Here is a 22,916-nt window from a genome sequence, read left to right as displayed (position 1 = left end):
AGGGGCGTTCGACCCGCGGGTTGGCCCACGCAGGCTCGTACTGGTGCGGGCCTGAAATAAAATTTTCTTGACCGTGACAGGCACGTGGCCCACGTAGCAGACAATGGATTGGGCCGGACCTCGAGCAGGCTCGTGCCGGGCCCAAATCGGGTCGGGCCGGCCCGCGCGTTGGCCCGACCCATGCCCACCTCTAGTGCCAAGGCTCTAAGGACACTTTTCGGGACCCTTGTGCAAAGAAGAGTTGAATAATTGGCAATTGAAGCCAAGAGCAAAGAAAAGCATCCAGGCCCGATCACATCGAGAGGTCAATGCCCGATCGGGTTCCCACGAGTGACAACAAGCATTTTTGTTGCGGGCCCGATCCACGCCATTCGCCCGATCGTAATTTGATGTTGAAGACCGGTAGGGCGTGTCGGCCCAATTGCATCAGGCGTGCATGTGTGAGCAGCTGTGTGCACTGGTGAAGAAACCCAAATACCTCGATTGCATCGGGCAGGTCTGGCCCGATTACATCAGGCGTTGGTCCATTTGTGCTACAGATCCGATTGTTGACCCCGATTTCATCGGGCATGTGTTGCCTGATCGGGAGGTTGACCTGACACACTCATTTAATATTTTTCGGGTTATTTTTGTAATACTTTTCCTATTTGTTTTAGGTTTAGTATAAATAGCAAAATCAGAATATTATGATTCACCTTCGGTTTAGCTTTTATTTTCATAGTTCTCTGTCTAGAGTGATTCGTAAACCTTAGTTTATTGCTTTTCTCTTTGGATTCAAGATCAAACCTTTGGATTATTTGCAAGTTCAATAAAGTTCTTCAATTTGGTAATCCTCTTTATAATTTTCCCTATTATTGATTTGATTCATTTCTTAGTTATTTGCAATCATGCCAAGTATGAATTACTATATCGATTTTCTTATTGTTTTCATGAACATGAGTGGTTAGTTTTATTTCTAGCATTTTGGGGATCTATATATGCAATGAGGAATTGATAGATTAGTCTAATTATCTTCTATTTTAATTGTTTCCTGTGATTGAATCATTCATGCTAGATTTATAAATTTGGCCTAATTTGTATTTCTACTATCGCAATACTGCATACGCTTCGAGAAGATAGATACCATATAGGCTTTCAATCATTAGGCAGAGTGATCCTTGACCATGCGAGAGAGGCTAGGTGATCTTTGATGGAGCTAATGTTTGAGAGAAATTACATGTGCCCTAGATAAATTGACTTATCAGGTAGTTATCATTCGTCTCTGATTTTTCGAATTGTATGCATAGTGATCCATAATTCTAGTTCTTTATTAATTGGTTCATTCCCTCGTTTTTAATTCTGTTATTTGCGTAGTTCAGTAAAATAACTCTTTTAAACTGATTTAGTTAGTATAATATTAGAATTCAGATACAATAGTATAACTTTCTCTCTGTGGATTCAATCATGACTTTCCTGACTACTAGTTAGTGGATCTTAGGCTATTTTTGATTAGGTAATATGACTTTAGCCTGTCTTTCACACAAAAATTTCTCTCATCATCTGTTACAATTTTCCTACTCCATCTTCTTCACTTTCCTTGGCTCCATCTCTCACAAATTTCTTCTTTATCCTTCCTTGCATCATCCACTATTAAAGTTAGTGAGAAAATCTTAAATTCTCTCCTTCTTACTTCCACCAAGAATTTGAAGAGGCTTGCTTGCAAACCTAGCCTCAAGTCTCATCCACCACCACCACCACCACCACCACTGGATGTCATCTTCAAATTTGAACAACAGCGCGAAAATTTGCATCGCCTAAAAAGGAGCGAGGTAACTCTTACCCATTTTCTCGATATTGAATTTTTGAATAAATTGGGTATATCATCTGAATTTAAGGACTTCATGAAAATCATAGGGATGGAATCATTATTTAGTTTGCATGTTAATACTTATCTTGTGCTTGTTTACGAGTTTTACAATAGTCTAGAGGTTACCAAACCCCGAACTAGACCCGTCTCTTATGTGTCCTTTAGACTACTTAATCAGGATTTTCACCTCACCCTCCCAAAATTTGCTAGAATCCTTCGAGTCCAGAGCCAGCAGGAGATTGGGCATCCTCCTAACTACCACCACCGTGACACTTACTTTGCCATCACGGGTGATGATAACACATTCACCCTACAACACTGTCACGCCAAATTCATCCACCAACCCATCTTTAAATCTTAGGTACGGTTTATGTCTTAGACATTGTTTGGGTGGGTGGAAGGGCAATTGATCAGGGGGGGAAGAAATGTACTTGATCGAGAGTCATATGCTCCACAGCACACGTAGCCAGTTTCAACACTACATCCCTCACCATATTGCGCTCCAAATGGAGCGTATTGCTACCACATTTCGTAAAAGGCGAGCCGAAGGTTCCTTTTCCTCTCGTGCCATTGTGAATGGGTTGGTGACTCTTTTTACTCGGAAAGTCCTGGGTTTTTATGAGACTCGTTGCCAGCCAGCCATAGGACCTACCCTCATTAGATCGCCTTCGCTAGTTAGAGAGGGCTGGGGATAAATATCAGTGGCGTATTTGCGTCGCACAAACACGGAAACGACGCAAAAATACTATTTGCGTCGCATGCAACAATGAATCGTCGCACAAGACGAACGATGTGCGTCGTATGTAACTAACGTGCGATGCAAATCATCTATGTGCGTCGCATGAAGCCCATAGTGCGACGCACATAACAAAGTAATCTGCGTCGGACCCTTGGCCCATCCGACGCAGATCGGCCCAAAATCCACAATGCGCGACTTTTAAACACTCCTCTCCCCTAACTTCTCTCAAACCCTAACTTCATCTTTCTCTCTCTCAACTACCGTCATCTCTCTCCCTCTCACCTTACCATCGTCTCTCTCTCTCTCTCACCTTACCATCGTCTCTCTCTCACCTTATCATCGTCTCTCTCACCCACCTTATACAGAACTCAACAACGACGCACCTTACCTTCGACGCAAGTGAATCTCAACAACGAAATCATTCATCTTCTTAGTTTCGTGAATCTCAACAACGAAATCTCAACAACGCAAGTGAATCGCACCTTACCTTCGACGCAAGTGACTTTCAAATTCGTTTTGTGAAGGTATTCTTTCTTTTTCTTTATTTTTCTTTATGTCTGATTTTTTTGTTTATTTTGACCTTTTTTTCGTTTTCAGATTTTCTCGAAGTCTTGTAGTTGCGTTTGAGGTGAAGATCTGGATTGCTATGAAATTATATGAAATTCTCGAAGATCTGAAATTTCGACTGGATTGCTATGAAGATTGCGTTTGAGTTTTGTATTTTTATTTTTAATTTTATCTCCCCTTCATCTTCTGATTAGGGTTAGAATTTCTTTTTTCTATTTTTGATTTAGTTTCTTGATTGTTCGTTTTATTTTTAGATCTGATGAGGATTAATAGTTACGATAAGTCCCATAGTGGGTGGGCTATTTTTAGATCTGATGAGGATCGACAATCATCGTTCATGGACAGGATAAACTTGTGTTGGGTACCCTTCAAGAACTCGAGCTTTGGAAGGAGAATGCGCTCAAAGATGGGTTTGAAGTGGGATATAGAAATCATCTAAATCTTTACAGAAAGGGATTTACTGCTTGTAAAGATTAACTCTGCACTCCTCTCTTCCTCATAACTCAGCTGTATTTTTTTCAATTAAAATTATACAAAACCATGTAACTTCTAGTATTTTTTGCTGTTTTTAAATTTAGATCTGATGATTTATAAAACAGTTGTATTCGGGTTTTTTGATTGTTTCAATTGTTTATTATCATCAAGTTGTATTTTAGATCTGATGTTCTTCATTTCCTTTTCAATTACTGCACACCATGTAACTTCTAGTTTTCGCTGTTTCTGTACCACTACCAACTCCACTTTCTACGTTTTCTAGTCTTTTTAAATAAAAAAAAAATTAAAAAAAAATTACAATTTGCGTCGCACGTGGCCCAAGGTGCGACGCAAATGATTCATCTGCGTCGCATCCTAGGCGATGTGCGACGCACATTACCCTTTGAGCTTGGTGAATTAGGCTGGCAAGATTCACTTGCGTCGCACCGTATACAGGTGCGACGCAAATGTTCACCTATTTGCGTCGCACCTGTATACGACGCAGATCGTTTCTGAGTCATTTGCGTCGAGGGCTTTGGCGTCGCACCAAAGTCCGACGCAAATAAGCGTCTCACGTCCGACGCAAATTGCCTTTTCTGTACTAGTTTGCATACACACTTTGCGCTCTATTGAGTTGCCTAACCCCTTAGCCAAAATCAGACTTGGGAAACCCCACTACCACCTATCCATTGCCGACACTAATTTTCTTCACCCTCGCCCCTGAGATACCCTATCCCATGCATTCTGATGATATTGGTGCCTCTACTTCTGATGCTCCCCCTCCCTCATATTATGTTGCTCCTCCTTTTAATTTTCAGGCAATGATGAGCATGCTCTAGCGGATGGAGTCTTGTAATACTGCCAACTCCACATCCATCCAGAGCATTAGTCAGTGTGTCAATACATTGGCTACCGCGATCATATGGCTATGTACCCCATGTACGATGAATATTATAAAAATTCATCGAATTGTTGAGACCGATCCGCACCAATCTTGGTACACCTGGAACAAGAGTTACACCCAGCCAGAATCCTGTAGTGAGGGTGGCATGGGCGATCAGGATGATGATGGCAGTGAGGATGATGATGGTGAAGACACTCACATGGATGATTGATATATATGCCTCTCATTTCCCTTGTTACAATGAGGTCATTGCCACGTTCAACTTGGGGGAGGGTTTGTATAAGTACTTCTCTCTCTTTTATTACTTTTTAGGTTAGTTAAGTTAGTTTAATTGCTTTCCAAAAAATGAAAAATCACAAAAAAATGAAATATTGTTGAAAAAACACCAAAAATACGAGTTGAACATGAACGGATTAGTTGCTTCCCCGTGCCTCGAACTGTGCTTTGCAAAATGATTTAACTCATTACACTGGATAGTTGGGCATTTGCGATTGTGTCGTTGTGATGATCTCTAAGTGCCTTGATCTTGAGTTGATTTTGATGATAAAGCGCCTACTTTGACTGCATGCTTGAACTTGTTAGACTGTGATTATTCATTATAGCCTTTGGATTTATATCTATATATAGTCTATTCTTGTGTGTTAGTTCCTTGTAGCATTCTTATCTTGATTTTGGCATTATACTCATTGATTTCTAATGACTTTGGACATGTGTTGTGATAGAGGTGTTCATGTGTTTAATTTTTAAGCCTCAAAGTTGTTAAATGAATTATTATTTTTCTTCCTAAGCCCGTTGAGCCTAATGACTTTTTGTCTCTATATTAAGCCACATTACACACCTTGATCTTTTACAATGATTATTGTTGCAAGCCTTCCTTGGGGGAGCATTTGTTAGATTGACACTATAATGTGTGGTTGATTTCGTGGGATAGTTGGAAATAATATCATGTTGGTACAAAGTAGAGGTGATCATGGGCCGGGCCGGGTTCGGGCCGGGCCGCGGCCAAAAAAATTTGCCCATTGGCCGGGCCGGGCCGGGCCGGGCCTAAATTCGGGCCGAATTTTTGTGTCCAAAGCCCGCTATTTCGGGCCGGGCTTAGCGGGCTTTTGCGGGCCAAAACGGGCCGGGCCAAAAAATAGACTAAAAAGTCGTTTTTAGCTTGCCCAAAGCCCGCCCAAAAACAAAAAAAAAAATGACCGGGCCGGGCCCGGCCCGGCCCGCGGGCCGAAAAATTCTGCCCAAACCCGGCCCAAAAACGGGCCGGGCCGGGCCAGCGGGCCGGGCCATGTTTGATCACCTCTAGTACAAAGAAAAGAACAAAAGTAAAGTGAAAAAGAAAGAAAGAAAGTGAAAAAAGTAATAATACATGAAAAGTCTCCATGATCTTCACTTATATTAAGTTTCAAAAAAATCCTTGATTCATGAAAAATTATTGAAAATTATGCTCAAGGAGACGACTATTATTGGTTGGTTCGTGAGATTTCAAAGTTGGTTATGATTTTGGTCATTTTGTTGAGGTCATGGGAGTTGTTTCAACCACATTTACTCTTTACTAGTGTTTTTGCTCCCCTTTTCTTGATTTTCCACCACATTCCCTAAATAATTTCCTTACCTTTACCCGAGCCCCATTACAACCCTGAGAAAGACCTCTTAAGCATGTGTTTGATTGTTCATTGGAATAATACTGAGTCAATTTTCCCAAGTTAAAGATTAAGTTTGTTATTTGAGTCGACCTGATTAAGATGAGCAATATTATACCTTTCTAAACACATGAGAGTGTGAGCGAGAATTATTATAGTTGGGTTGATGAGTGATCAGGCACATATTTTACTCGCCAAAAAATTGAGAGAAGTGACACCTCAGTGAGCACCTTTTCAAGATTTGCATGTTATGGGGCAGCTGCATATGATGGTTTGCTTAAGTGATTGGTGGTCAGGGTGATCTGAACAACTGAACTTGAATTTTGCTTACTTAAAGGATTTTGAGTTTGAAAATGTTTGAGCCTGAATTTTTTACTTGAGGGGTGAAGAAATTTTATTCATGTTCATGTTGTGCTTTGCTTGGAGACAAGCAAATATTTAGCTTGGGGAAGTTTGATGCTATGGTTTTATATAGAGTTTTTCTTCCTACTTATTATAAGCTAAAAAGGATGTCAATGGTGCTCTTAGGAGCCATTTTATGCTATCTTTCTCCATCTATTCGTGGTTTTCTCGTTTGTGTTGAATTCAGGTTTTAGGAAATTATTTCCCTATTTTCTACTATTATATGACCACAACACTGGATTGGAGACGTTTGATGTCGAGTGTCAAGGCCCCGAGGACACTTTCTGGTAGCCCGATTGCATCGGGTGGGTCTGGCACGATTGCATCGGGCGTTGGTCCATTTGTGCTAAAGATCATTTTGTTGAACCCGATTTCATCGAACATGTGAAGCCTGATCGGGCGGTTGACCCGACACGCTCATTTAATGCTTTCCGGACTATTTTTGTAATACTTTTCCTATTTGTTTTAAGTTTAGTATATATAACCAAATCAGAATATTATTATGATTCACCTTTTATTTAGCTTTTGTTTTCATAGTTCTCTCTGTAGAGTAATTCATAAACCTTAGTTTGCTTTTCTCTTTTGATTCAAGATCAAACCTTTGGATTATTTGCAAGTTCAATAAAGTTCTTCAATTTGATAATCTTCTTTATCATTTTCGCTATTATTGATTTGATTCATCTATTAGTTATTTGCAATCATGCCAAGTATGAATTACTATATCGATTTTCTTATTGTTTTCATAAACATGAGTAAGTAGTTTTATTTCTAGGATTGTGGGGCTCTATGTATGCAATGAGGAATTGATAGATTAGTCTAATTACCTTTTATTTCAATTATTTCCTGTGATTGAATCATTCATGCTAGATTTATAAATTAGGCCTGATTTGTATTTCTACTATCGCAATATTGCATATGCTTCGAGAGGATAGATGTCGTAGAGACTTTCAATCATTAGGCAGAGTGATCCTTTATCATGCGACAGAGGCTAGGTGATCTTTGAGGGAGGTAATGTTCGAGAGAAATTACATGTGACCTTAGATCAATTGACTTATCATGTAGTTATCGTTCGTCTCTGATTTCCTGAATTGTATGCATGGTGATCCATAATTCTTTTCCTTTATTAATTTATTCATTCCCTCGATTTAAATTTTGTTATTTGCGTAGTACAGTATAACAACTCTTTTCATCTTATTTAGTTAGTATAATATTATAATTCAGATACAATAGTATAACTTTCTCCTTGTGAATTTGATCTTGACTTTCCTGACTATTAGTTAGTGGACCTTATGTTATTTTTAATTAGGTGATACGACTTTAGCCTGTCATCTGAGCAGAGTAGTGTTGCATCTCTTCTACTCCATACATAACGAAAGAGCTAGATAGATCATGTTCTACATCCTGGTTGCTCACAACATAAAGTTGATAGACATAATCATCAAATTTGTGTGGGATTAATTTTGTGCTAGCATTTCTTCTTAAGATAGACATGCTTGTGGTAGTCGCACTTGCTAAAGGAAAATGCTAAGAGTAAGTCATAGATTCAAAAGTGTCTAGAGAAGTATCTTGATCAAGTTGAGCTAGTTGAGAAATAGGAGATTATGTCGTAAGGCTTTGAATCAAGTCATCAACCATTCATTTTCTTCCTCTACAACTATATCTGATTCCATTAAATCATCATCATTCATCTCAGAAAAATAATGAAAATAAATCTAGTATGTTGAACTTGCTTAACTAAATCTTTCACATTTTTAAGGAAAGGAAATATTCCTTCCTTAAAAATTACATCTCTAACCACATAAAGTCTTTTTCTGTGGAGAAGGTTCATAACCTTTTTTTATCGATTTTTTCACCAAATATTCCTAATAATTTTTTTTATTCACCAGATACCCCAACATTTTTTCAAATTCACCATATACCCCTCACTTTTAAAAAAAGACACAAAATGCCATTAATGACAAACGACGGTTAACTCCATTAGTCATTAACGTTAATTATCCCTAAAAAAACCCTAATTAACCCTAGAAAAATCCTAATAAACCCAAGAATCCTAACTCAACCCAATTAAGCCTATGTCAACCCAACTCTCTATCTCTCCCTAACCCACCCCCCAGCCCCCTCAACCCCAACCCCACCATCCCCCTATCCCAGCCCGACGAACCACCACCCGCCCCCTTGGTCTCCTTCGTCGTTGCGCCTCCCCCTTCCCACCACCCCCGCAGCCCTAACGCTCTTTCTCGACCTCCCCTTCGAAAAACACAAAACTGTCGGCGAAAACCTCTTTCGAAAAACACAAAATTGTCGGCGAAAACCTCTTTCGAAAAACACAAAATTGTCGGCAGATCGAGGGGGGAGATCGACCTCCCAAAATTGTCGGCGAATCGAAAGGGGAGATCGACCTCTCAAAACTGTCGGCGGATCGAGGGGGGAGATCAAGAGACAAAACTGCCGACAGCTTTCTATTATTTCAAAGGGGGGGATGTGGGCTAGGGGTGGTGCGGAGGGGGAGGGGGAGGGGATCTGGTGGGCTGGGGTTATGGGGGGTGGGGGTGGTGGGTTGGGGGTGGGTGGGGGTGGGGGCTGGTGGGATGTGGATGGGTTAATGTTAGTTAGGGTTTTTAGGATTAGTTAGGATTTTAGGGTTAATTAGGTTACTTAGGATTTTTAGAGTTAGTTAATTAAGATTTTTTAAGGTTAATTAACGCTAATGACTAACGGAGTTAATCGTCATTAGTCATTAAGGGCATTTGGATGTAATTTTTTACAAATTCAGGGGTATATGTTTCATTCGGAAAAAAGTTGGGGTATCTGGTGAATAAAAATATTTGACAGGGGTATTTGGTGAAAAACCCATTTTCTATTGTAGGGATATCCAAGGAAAACATATCTTATTCCTTTCTCACCAAACTTGTCTGTTAGTTATTCCACTCCCATAACAAAGACACCCAATGATCCGTAGATGACCATATGTAGGATTCTTTTCATTAACCTTTTGTAAGGAGTCTTCCATCCTAGTACAGATGGAGGAAGTAAGTCAATAATATGAGTTGCAGCAAGGATGCAACCTCCTAGCAAATAGTTTAGAAACTAGCATGAATTTTTAGAGCTATAGCAGTCTCTAAAAGAAATATGTGCTTTTTTTCAACCCTACCATTTTGTTGGGGAACCCACACAATACTCCTTTGGTTCAGTATCCCTTTTTCTCCCAAAATCTTCCCAAACTTTTCTTGTAAGATTTCAGTTTCATTATCACTCCTAAAAATCTTAACTCTTATTAAAGTGATTTTCAGTATAAGCAAGAAACTTAATAAAATTTCCTTTAACTTGCTCTTTGTTGGAAGGAAGGATAGTTTAAGTTGTTCTCCTGTAGTCATCAACAATGGTGAGGAAAAAAAGTGGCTCTTATTATTATTTGGACTTTGTAAGGCCCCCATAAGTCAACAAGGATCAAGTCAAAGATGGATTCAGCCATTGATTAGCTAACATTAAAAGCCAGTCTATAATGTTTAGGGACACATCAAGTATCACAAAAATATTCTTTGATTATTCCTTTGCAACTACAAAAACTCAAGTGTCTTAATTTAGAGAAAGATATACAGGTCATGGCCTGATCTGGCATGAATCAATCGAAAACCTTCTACAGCATTACAAACATCCTTTAGTTCTCATAAAATAAAATAAATTTATCCTTATTCTTCTTCTTTTTTGTCACTTTTTCATCTTTTCTCCAAGCACCAAGACATAGACTCCTTGTTTTCCTTTTCCATAGTCTTCTGCATAGAAGTGGCCCTCCAAAGTTACTATTGTGTTGTTTTTTCCTTGAATAAGGTTGTTGATAAAGCTAGATTCAGACTTGCTTCCACTTCATAATTTCTGTCAAGAGGGGCCTCATTGATTCCTTCTTACTAAATATTGTTCAAATTCATTGCATTCGTCTGATTATTCTTGGGTTTCTTGAACCACACAGGATAGCCTATAATTTGAAACATTCTTACCACACAAGCCCTTCATGGAATAGTGCTCACATTTCTTTTCATTTTTTTCTTCTTTAATCGATCTCTTTCTTTTACTAACAATTTTCTTGTTGATGCACTCTCACATTCAGTGCACTTGCCTCACCTACACTTGGCATCTGCACTGTAATTTGCTTCTACTTCTCTTTCGGTTGAATAAGATCAAATGCTCTATCACAATAGGTAAAGGCTCCATTGCCAATATATTGCTTTTCATGTTCTCATACCCTTCATTAAGAGGCATGAAGAACTGGATCAGTTTGTCCAAATCATCAGCTTAATCCAACTTCTTAAGGATATTACAGGTACATTTCAGCATAACTCCATAACTGCACTTAAGCACGCCTTCAATGGTGATATTTTATCCCACAATAGTTTGAGTTTATGGTAAAACTAAACAACACTTATGTTGTCTTGTCTAAGGTCACTTAGCTCTTTCTTCAGCTGGAGGAGAAGAATATTAGTTTTCTCATATCTCTCCTTGAACTCATTCCACTAATCTTCAACACTCTTGACATACATCATGCTTACTCCTCTAATAGTATTTATAGAAACAAATAACCAACACCTCATCATGGCATCATTTTTTCCCATTTGTTGTAATCTGTTCCACTTTCCCTTGGTTTATCAATATGTCCATTGATCAAACCATGTTTGTTCTTAGCCTTTAAGGCCATTCTCACACTCCTTGTCCAGTTTAAGTAATTATCACCTGAGAATGTGATACTACCTAGTTGATTTGTCGACAGTTTAGAAGAAGCTAAGAAGAAAGGATCTCATATCCAAGATGAGCTATAGACTTTTCTTTTTCTTCTGACATTTTCTCTAAAGATTTTCTTGAAATTGAAAAAACTTTTTAAGCAAATAATAATCTCCTGCTCTGATACCATAAAGAGAAATGAGAAAAACTTGGAAGTTGTTTAGAGAAAAAAATTTCTTCATTCTCATTTCTTGAATCAGTTTTTTTCCAATTGTGTGTGTTTACCTTCTCTCTCATTACAAGAAAATAGTAGCTATTTATAGTTAAAATCTACCTAGAATTCCACCCTAAAATTAGGAAAGAAAAATACTAGAAAACTCTGTAAAATGCCAATAGCATAAGAAGACGAAATACGTACCTAAAACATCTTTAATATGTCACATGACAGGAGCAACTTCTAAAAGACTCTAGAATATATTAGGATAATAATTTTTGATTTGGACCTAGACCCATTATATCTCCTGGGTTCTAAGTCCAAAATGGGTCAGAAATAGTCCCCTAAGATTTTTTTAGTTGTCGATATCCTTTATTCTATACGTTATTTAGTCAATTTTTTTTACATATAACACGATGTTAGTTCTAAACTCGGCTATTAATACTTATGAATAATGAAATAATAAAATTATAACTCAAGAAAATACTACTTAAACATATTTCAATTTAAAAGTTTAGTAAACAAGACTATTAAAAATTAAACAATATTAAAGATGCCTACATAAGTATCATATACTTCAGTTTATAACAATAATATATAAAAAAAATCCTTCCATTTCATCATTAGCTTTATTTTAGAGAATGAAGACCTATTATTGTGAGTAGATAAATTGTATTTTGTAATCTCAATGTATTTATTATTTGGAAAAAATTATACGTGGGTTCACCATTCATGAGTCAGATATGGGGCAACATTGGACCCATGTCCAACAACATTTAGACATATACCTAACCCAGACCCAATATGGTTTGTAAAATTTGGACCCACTCCTTAAAAATAGGATGGGTCCAATAGAGTTTGGGTTGGATGTAGCACCCACTGCATTTTCTACATGAGATCGTAAGACACAGCATCATATTGTGTACTTGTTGCAACATTGAGCAGCAGATGATAGCCTAGTGGTGTTGGCATCACCTCTAATTACAGGGATCGAGTCTCACCTCTTGCAAGGAGGGATCCCGATCCCCACCTCCCCTACTTGCAAAGGACTTCATTTTACCTTTTTAAAAAAAAATTGCAGCCACATTGCTTCTAGAGCTGATCATTTTGACCCGGCCCGCTTTTGGGTCGGGTTATGGGCACAATTTTTCGACCCACGATCGGGCCCGACCCAAATTTTTTTTGGATTTGGACGGGCTTTGGGCAAGCCGAAAACGACTTTCTAGTCTATTTTTTGGCCCGATCCGTTTTTAGGCCCGAAAAAGCGGGCTTTGGGCACAAAAATTTGGTCCGAATTTAGGCTCGGCCCGACCAATGGGCAAATATTTTTGCCACGCCCGGCCCATGATCACCTTTAATTGCTTCATATTTTCTTCAAGTACACACATTTATATTTTTTTTACAAAATTAAGTCTAAAAACGTTACCATTATTATCAAGAATTATTAACGTCTACTAGATGTGACATAAGTATCATGCACTCAGGCACACATTGGGTGAAGCATATATACCTTGAGGGCGTGATGATAGGTTGTTCCGGGAAAGTTCCATGGTAGGGCTCTCATTCCATTAATGATGCCTTCTAATAAATTCTGAAAAGCATCTATTTGTTCAGAGTTTGCTTCAAAACCAGAAAAGTACCTCATAGTGTAGTCAAGTGTTACCTGTGTCATATATATTAATAATAGTGTTGCATACCTAAATAACATATATATGATGAGCATATATATTTTTAAAGGTAACATGAAAATATCTTACAAGTGTAAGGAAAATGAGAATCCCACTTATAAGGGGAAAAAGTCGAACCTTTATCTTAGACAATGGCGAATATAAGATCTAACCCACGTGGCTTTGAAATCGTTTGAGAAGAAAAAATAATATATATTGATTAAGTATTTCCGTGGGCTCCGAATTTCAAATTAAAACCAATAACTAGTCAGCTAACCCATTATGAGCTTTTAATATAAAAATCAATTTATAAACATCATTGTCATTCAGGCTATGTTTAGTTCACCTGAAATTTTCTGATCTGAACTTATTTTTTCTGATCTGATCTGATCTGATCTGAACTGATCTGATCTGAACTGATCTGATAACAAGATCTTATCTTTTAGATTTCTCAATATATAAGAAAAAATATAGTCATGTGGGGTCTTGTTTGATTCGTATCAATGAGTACTTTATTAATATTCAATTATTATAATTTTTACTAATATGTAATGAAAGATATAGTGATTTTTAAATATAAGCATGATCTGAACTGATCTGATCTGAACTTATTTTTTCTGATCTGATCTGATCTGATCTGATTAGATCTGAAATAAGCAAAAATAAGGTGAACTGAACATAGCCTCATTTTACTTGCCAGTTTTATTAGTTAATTGAATGTTAAAGTTATCCTATAAAAACTAAAGTTATCTCAAATTTTAAGTAATTGGCCTGACAACGTAACATTAAATACATGAGCACATGATTCTCATTTTGGAATAGTCCTTAGCACTTCTATAATATTTTTTTATGCATTTGATATAAAAATTATCAAATAAGATGAGAAAACATTGACATAAATTATCTCAATTTTAGAAAAAAAAATGGGTGAAAGTTAGGTTGATTTAAGTAAAATTTTCAAAAAAGAAAATCAACAACATGAAAAATAATGTTCCTTCGACCTAAAAGAAACTAAACTAAACTAGAAGGTATATTTTTAGGGAATTTAAGATATTAAGTTGTATAGAAATAAGGGAAAGGTCAATAAGAAAATTCATTTTATAAGAGCTGAACCAGTGTCCCTACTTCTATAACATTTCTTTATGCATTTAATACAAAGGTAGCAAATGACTATAAAAATTACCGAAAAAGATAAGAAAAAATTTACATGAATTATCTCAACTTTAGAAAAAGAAGGGTGAAAGTTAGGTTGATTTAAGTAAATTTTTCATAAAAGAAAATCAACAAAATGAGAAATAATGTTCTTTCAAACTAAAAGACAACTAAACGAAACTAGAAGGTATATTTTTAGGAAAATTAAAATATTAAGTTGTATACAAATAAGGGAAAGGTTATAGGAAAATTGCTCTCATAGGAGTTGAACCAGTGTCCCCACTTTTATAACATTTCTTTATGCATAAAAAAAAACAGGTAGCAAAGGACTATAAAAATTACCGAAAAAGATAAGAAAAATTTGACATGAATTATCTCAACTTTAGAAAAAGATGGGTGAAAGTTAGGTTGATTTAAGTAAATTTTTCAAAAAAGAAAATAAAGAAAATGAGAAATAATGTTCCTTCCAACTAAAAGATAACATAATTAAACTAGAAGGTATATATATTATAAGGAAAATTAGTTGTATAGAAATAAGAGAAAAGTCCATAGGAAAATTGCTCTCATAGGAGTTGAACCAGTCTCCCCACTTCTATAATATTTCTTTATACATTTAATGCAGAGCTATGACTATAAAAATTACCAAAAAAAGATAAGAAAAATTGACATGAATTATCTCAACTTTAGAAAATGATGAGTGAAAGTTAGGTTGTTTTAAGTAAATTTGTCAAAAAAGAAAATCAATAAAATGAGAAATAATGTTCCATATGACTTCGAACTACAAGAAAACAAAACTAAACTAGAAGGTATAATTTTAGGTGAATTAAAATATTAAGTTGTATAAAAATAAGAAAAAGGTAAATATGAAAATTATTCTCATAGGATTTGACTAGTGTCCCCACTTCTATAATATTATTTTATGCATTTAATACAGAGGTAGCAAAGGACTATAAAAATTACATAATAAGATAAGAAAAAATTGACATTAATTATACTAACTTTAGAAAAAGATGGATGAAAGTTAGGTTAATTTAAGTAAATTTTTCAAAAAAATAAAATCAACAAAATGAGAAATTATGTTCAATATGACTCAAATTAAAAGAAAAAAAACCTAACTAGAAGGCGTATTTTTAGGGGAATTAAAATCTTATGTTGTATAGAAATGGAGGAAAGGTAAATGGGAAAATTGCTCTCGTAGAAGGTAAATAGAAATACTGGTATTATTTGGTTGACATATAAACTCATGAAAAGTTGTATTTCCTGGAAAGTATATTTATGTGCATTTGCTTGGTTGACAATAATGTAAGAAATACAAATTCCTATGGGAATTAACTTCCTACAAAATGTAGGTAATGACTTACTTATTTCCTCCTTAGTAAGTGAAAATTTTCATGAAAATTAGAAGTTTCCATATCCAACCAAACAGAATTTAGCATTTCCTAATAAATATATCTTCATGGACATTAGGATTTCCTAGAAAGTTATACTTCCTACTTATAAGCAAACTAGTTAGCCTGACCACCTTAAATACATGAACACGTGATTTTCATTTCAGAATAATCCTTAACACTTCTCCATTATCTCTCTCCAAGTTCTAAACTTTTTCTAATTTCTAAATTTATCTCTAGCCCCCATTAAACTCATGAAAAATTTCAATACTTCCCAAAAAATTGAGCCATTATTAACAATAAACCTCCTTGAACTCCTCTACATTACGACAACGGGAATTTTTTGCTACAATTTAAATAGCGACAAAATAATGCATCTGGATACCATGTGACAAATTCCGATACTTCCCATAAAATTAAGCTATTATTAACATTAAACCTCCTTGATTTCCTTTACATCATGGCAACGCAAATTTTTTGCTACATTTAAATAAGAACAAAATAACGCAACCAAGTACCATATGACCCGATCGGGGTAAGTTGGGTGCCCGCTAATAAGATACCCAAATTTTTTAGGTCAGGTCATGGGCCGGCATTTTTACTACCCGCAGAGTTGGGTAACCACATTTTCAAGGACCCGAAAAAATCGAGTATCCAATAATGAACGCCCCTAGATCACACCATATAACTAATATTATGACATGTCACAGGTAATCTACACTAATATAATAAAAGGCTTTCCTAAGCAAGGAACTATGCCACGTGGTGCTATCCCTTACTTACAGTGTTTATTTTATGTCAACATGCATACAATAAAAAAAATAGAAAATTTATCTTATAAGATTTGATTCCAAGACCTGAAGGTTATACATTAAAATCTTAACCACCAAACCAAGTAATGTTTGGTGTGTTATTTATAAAGTAAAATGTTAATTAATGAATCTTATAATTACCCGTGGCATAGTCCGGACCTAAAAACTAGTTATATAGGTCTAAAACCCAAGGTAAAAACCTATCATGTTGCCACATGTAATCCCATGTCCCCCAAACAGTCAAATGAGACATAAACAAGAAAAATGTGTGTTTTGAGACTTGAACCATGACCTCTCATTTCAGATATAAATTCATTAATCAACTACTCTACAATCTCAGGTTGAACTTTGTGAGAAAAAAATTATTTAAGGATAAAATAATATTTTAAGACAAGATACAAATGTATAAATTAATACTCGTTAACCTAATGCTACTAATAACATGTCCTACCCTTCAATATTGTTATAACAAAAAAGAGCTCTTCAAATTTTTATAACCTTCGTAGTACACTACTACACCATATAATTACATATGTTATACTATTAAAAATTAAATTAATTTTCAGAAATAAGTTTGTATCATTTTCTTTGTAAGTGTTTATGTTTACATTTTTTCACCAAATACCCCTTGACAATTTTTTTTCTTCACCAAATAACCCAACTTTTTTCAAAATTCACCATATACCCCTAACTTTTAAAAAAATGACACAAAATGCCCTTAATAACTAATGACTGTTAACTCCGTTAATCATTAGCGTTAATAAATCCTAAAAAACCATAGTCAACTTTAAAATCCTAAATAAACCCTATTAATCTTAAAATCCTAAGTAACCCTAAAACCCCTAACTAACCCTAACCCAACTCCGGCCCCAACAACCCCCCACCCAACCGTGAACCCACCAGCCCCTCCTCCCCCGCAGCAGCCACGCAGGACCCCATCCCCGGCAGCCCCCACGCGGTCCCCTCCTCCTCCCCGACAAACCCCACGCAAGCGCTCCCTCGATCTCCCTCGCGCCTCCCCCTCCCTCACTCTGCCGGCGTAATAGATCTGAAACCTGTCGTCGATGCCATTATTGTCGAAGAAATTCGAGCCATTAAGGAGTGAATGAGTTCACAGGAGAAGGGAGGGGGAGCGGCTAAGTTCACTGGGCGGGGAGGGGAGGGGATGGGACCGGGGAGCGACTGAGTTCGTGGGGGAGGGGGAACGACTAATTTCACAAGGGAAAGGGAGGGGGCAATTGAGTTCGCGGGGGAAGGGGGAGGCGCGGCGGACTGGGGATGTGGGGAGGGGGGCTGGTAGGGTTGGATTTGTGGGGGTTGGGGGTGGGGGGGTAGTGGGCTGGGGTGGGTTATGGTTAGTTAGGATTTTTAGAACATGAGCAATAGGTGGGTCTTAGGTTGGTCTAGGAAATAGTAAAACTAGCTTTGGTTGGTTTTGTTATTGAGCACTTGGCCCTTTGGGCTGGTTGGTCTTGATTTCTAGACCAGATGAGCATCGAATGGAGCGCACAAGAGACATGTTGGACTGATGCGTGGCAAAATAGCTCCCGAAAAAAATGCTGGCCCATTGTGAAACGCATCCCTTGGAAGGAAAAGGAGGAAGAAAGAGTGAAGCAAGCGCATAAAATGCTTCACCTTACTCGCTGCTGGGCCCAATGCGCCAGGCTTGTTGTTAGTGGCTCTGACGCGCGTCAGAGGCCCACTGAGCAGCAAGCTGCAGCGTGCCACGTGTTGAAGACTTGCAACACTCTTTCCTCCCATCTGATTTTCAACTGTTATATTTACAACGTTAATTTTTGTAACGTTAATAAAAAAAATCAGATTATTATTTTTTAAAAAAATTGCAATAACGGCTATAAAATATTTTTATCTATAAATTGAGTTCAAATTTCATATATTTAACCAAATTTCTTCCCAACCTATTTTTTTTCTAACTACTCTCTCCTACCTAATATTACTTATACTAAGCCAATATTATGGATTCAAATAATCCTAATTACTCCCAAACTAATCCAAACCACCCACAAAATTCATGTATGTCTGTTTTTTAAATTATCTATCTTATGTAATGTGTTCGTTTTTTTAAAAAATTTATAATGTCAAGTTAAAGTAATTTAATTTAACGTAAGCTAATTAGCTAATTTAATTTAACGTACGCTAATTAGCTTGTAACGTAATTTAATTTATCGTAATTAATTTAACGTAATCTACTTAGCTTTTATTTATTGAAATCATCTATTTCATATAAAAATACAAGTAGAAGAAGAGAGAGAATATTGTTGGGTTTGGTAAAAGTAGGAGAGAGAAATAGAAAAACCAAGTAAGACCAACCAAACCATTGTAAGGAAAAAAAAGATGAGTTGGTGGAAGTTTTAGTGGGATGTGAGGTGTAAGAACGAGAAAAGGAGAGAGAAAAAAAAACACAAAGACCAACCCAACCATTGCTCATGCTCTTAGCTAGAGTTTTAGGGTTTTTAGGTTTGATTAAAGTTGATTAGGGTTTTAAGGATTAATAACTAACGGAGTTAATTGTCGTTACTTATTAAGGGCATTTTGATGTATTTTTTTGAAAGACAGGGGTACATGGTGAATTTAGAAAAAAGTTGGGGTATCTGGTGAATAAAAGAAATTGTCAAGGGTATTTGGTGAAAAAACCATTATATTTATATACATGTAATCTCTTGAAACCGAGTGTTATATTGATGAATAATTCATATTATAATTTACAAGGTAGAAAATTTAAAAGGAACTGGAAGATCATTTCCTGAGCACAACCTAATGCCAATAACTCTTTTTTCTCACTTCTCTCAAGTGTTAGATTTAAAAGTTCAAATTCACATTAGTAAATAATCTGGAGTATCGCTTGGGTCAACAACTAGTTGTATAAGACTAAAATACTTTTATATTTCCATTAACGAACAATGAAGGTCTGTTTGGTTTGACGGATAATATTTCCCACGAAAAATGGTTTTCAATGAAAAATATTTTCTGTTGGAAAATGCAAATGAAAGTTAGTTTTTTCTTTGTTTGGTTTGATGGAAAACTATTAAGTTAAAGAGGGAATAATGAAGATGTTGGAAATGAGAGAGTATGGAAAAATGATTTTCCTTTAAATTTTGAGGGAAATGTTTACAAAGGGATCGGATACTCTTTTTTACATTAGTTTTGTTTTTTTAGAAGAAAGAAACTTAGTTTTTCTTTTTAAATCTCTTGTTCAACCAAACAATGAAAAATGAGAATTTTGTTTTCCTGAAAAACATTATTATCCAATATAAACGGAGCCTTAACATTAAAAACATGGCCTCTCCTGTCACTTTTTCATCAGTTAGGGGCTTTCATGCATGTTTTCATCCATGGTAAGCCCTTTTTTCCCTTTTATTTTCAGTTTTTAGTTATTTTCTTATTTTGTTGAATTAATAGTATCTTAGTCCGTGTCATGGAGATCTCCTTCTACCCCATGGGAGTTTTGAGTATGGGTTTTTTTTTTTAGGTATGAGAAATTGTATTCATTGGTTGAAGTTCGGGACTCAACATGAATGTATTAAAATCTCGGATGCAGTAAACATGGATCATCAATAGTTGCTTGATTCGGCAAATACAAGGGGGTTGCGCTGTATTACTCAATCTGGTTCATTGTAGTTTTTTCGAACACAAATTTGATTTAACCTTGTTTCATTGTATCTTGTTTTTCTTTAATATCTATTATAGATGTCGTTTGACCTTCAATTAATGAAATTTCTCTTTAAAAATATGTCTCTATTATATAAGTCAAGGGGGAGCAATAGTGTCCCTCTTGGAATTTACTTAAATGCCCCCCAACATAGATATTATATTTCAAGTTTCCACAAACAACCTATAGCCACCTAATCAACCCCAATTCCATGTATAAACTTGCCAAAACAAAAATATCAATCAAATCAAATTTAAATCCAATTAACTCATATAAGATTCGATCACATAAACTTGCCAATCAAAAAGATTCATAATCAAGAACTTACCAAATGTTAATAATATATACAATAACAAAAAAAATTACACGGCATAACATCCTCTCAAATCAATTTTTCCATAACACAAACTCCAAACAAAAAAAAATCAGTTCTCTTCATAGATTGGAGCTTCACGACATTCTCAAATACGGAACTCTAAAATTTGTCAATTCTATTCCGTTAATCAGGTACGCAGTTCGTTATTGAAAATAAAATTATGTGTGTTGTTATATGTTCAGTAAATCTTAAAAATATGAACTGCGTTTGAGTAAAATTAAACTCAAATTATAGTAACTCTACGAATATGTGCTATATAATTATTGTTTTCCAAAAAAATATTAACTTAATTACAGTTTATTTAAAATTTAATTCGAAGATAGTTGAAATTCAAATTAAAATTACATCATAAATGGTCAAAAAAATTGAATTTCGTAAAAAATGACTTCAATATTCGTGCCCTTGATATAAAAAAAATTGAGGCGAAATATGAGAACTCGAATTGTTTGTGCCTATATATTAAAAAGAATTTGAGAAAAAAAAATACTTAAACTCATATATGAAAATTAAAAAATCAAATTTCGTGGCACGCATCGTGTATATTAAAAAGCTATATATATAAATTTGAGGGCGTACAAATATTACCTTCCGCAACTGGCGAAAAGCTGTGATTTTGGGCTCTTGGGACCAGTGGTGAAGGGCATCAACAATATCGGGCTGGACTTGGAGCAAAAATCGAGTAAGAGAATCGGGCCGGTTTATTGAATTCACAATAAAACTCTTGATAACAGTATGGCGTGGGCCTTGAAGTGTTATAACAGAATTACTTCCCAAAACTTCAGTGGTGGGCCATTCTTGTTTGAATTTATCGCTTGAATTAAGAACCAGTTTGCATATGGTAGGAGAGCATGCTATGATGCTTGGAGACCCATACAAATAGGTTCTGTAAACTCCCACATTTTCTCCATACCTATCAACAAATTAATTATTTAGTTATAGAAAAAGGCTTATACAAAATGCAACATTTAGTCCAACAATTTTATTTCATTAACAACATAAAAAATTTAATAGATATGATGGAATTTTAATTTACATTAGGCACGTGCTAATCAAGACCCTTCATAGATCCGCCTCCTAATAATTGGAGTTTAATCTTAATGACTGGTGAACAAGGGTTGGGTCTTGGGGATTTAGGGGAAGGCTTATGGTGAAATTTTTAATTTGACCGACGTTAGGTTCCACCCATCGCACATTATACATGCTAAATAAAACAATTATAAGAAAATGACGAGATTGATTTAATGAAGTTAATGGCATATAGAGGGAACATACTTGTGTTTCTTGAGGTTGATAAAATCATCAGGGCGACGAGCTTTATTGAAGAACCAATAACAAGAGAAGTTTTCTCCGATAAAAGGAAAACCTAAATGACCAGGTGGCAATTTGATGTTGAATATTGAGCACCTTGCCTTAACTATACTCACGTACCATATCTCATTCCACCACCATAATATAAATCCTATCATTAACATTACATATAGTAATAATAATCCTAACTCAAGACTCATCCACATTTTTGAGGTTGTTTCCTAGTACTACTTATTCCTACAATTTGATATAAGCTCTCTTGTTTCTCCCACAATATATGAGACTCTTAAAATTATAGCTACTTATTTATAGACATGGATATCAACATCCGGTATCGGCATAACATCCAACGTTATAAGAATGACTTGTGTGAACACCAACTTCTGGGGTAAAATATATAACACTAAAAATATGTGATCAGGATTAGGGGTGAAAGTTCGGTGTGCGGTTTGGATTAGGGCCTAATCCAATCCGATCCGAATAAAATTTGGATTTCAATTTTTCAATCCGAATCCAAACCAATTAAGGTTTGAATCCGATCCAATCCAATCCGAAATTTCATACTCTAGATTGGATCCGATCCGAAAATCCAATTTTTTTAAAACTTTAATTTTTCGATGAAATAAATTAAGCACAACAGCAACCTAGTAGATTTAGAAAATGAGGAATTAAGTGCAGTTAGTGCTTTAGGGGAAGGATTGAAGTTCTATGTGTATTGGATTATGGAGTAGGTTTTTTTATAATAAAAAATCAGTTAAGCACTTAAGCCCAATCCAGATACATAATACAAGGCATATTGCTATTTGGTTATATTGGATTTTTGGATCCAATTACCCTCAATCCAATCCGATAATCCAATTTTTCAAAAATTCTCAATCCGAATCCAATCCGAACACAATTCGAATCTGATCCGAATTACTAATTTGGATTGGATTGGATTGGATTTTGGATTTTATCCGAATAACTTTCACCCCTAATCAGGATGATATATGCCATTTTGCTTATTTGTTGCCGTTATATAACTGGATACTCTAAATTATTACA

At 35.8% G+C, this 22,916-nt stretch overlaps 1 protein-coding gene across 1 annotated transcript in view; it reads right to left on the bottom strand.

Annotated features, from left to right (window-relative positions):
* The window catches only part of LOC104892787 (beta-amyrin 11-oxidase), a 34,853-nt gene extending 12,656 nt beyond the window's left edge, over window positions 1-22,197 (bottom strand). The window contains exons 1-3 of the mRNA XM_010678788.4: window positions 21,837-22,197; window positions 21,150-21,474; window positions 13,010-13,162 (exon numbers count right to left, since the gene is read on the bottom strand). Of these exons, the coding sequence (XP_010677090.3) occupies window positions 13,010-13,162; window positions 21,150-21,474; window positions 21,837-22,078 (720 nt within the window). The 5' untranslated portion in view covers window positions 22,079-22,197. The remainder of the gene's footprint in view (window positions 1-13,009; window positions 13,163-21,149; window positions 21,475-21,836) is intronic.
* Window positions 22,198-22,916: the final 719 nt, after the last annotated feature.

Source organism: Beta vulgaris, chromosome 5 (genome assembly GCF_026745355.1).
Source record: "Beta vulgaris subsp. vulgaris cultivar EL10 chromosome 5, EL10.2, whole genome shotgun sequence".
Taxonomy (NCBI): Eukaryota; Viridiplantae; Streptophyta; class Magnoliopsida; order Caryophyllales; family Amaranthaceae; genus Beta; species Beta vulgaris.
Note: the sequence above shows the minus strand (reverse complement) of the source record. Positions and strands in the feature narration are given on the sequence as shown.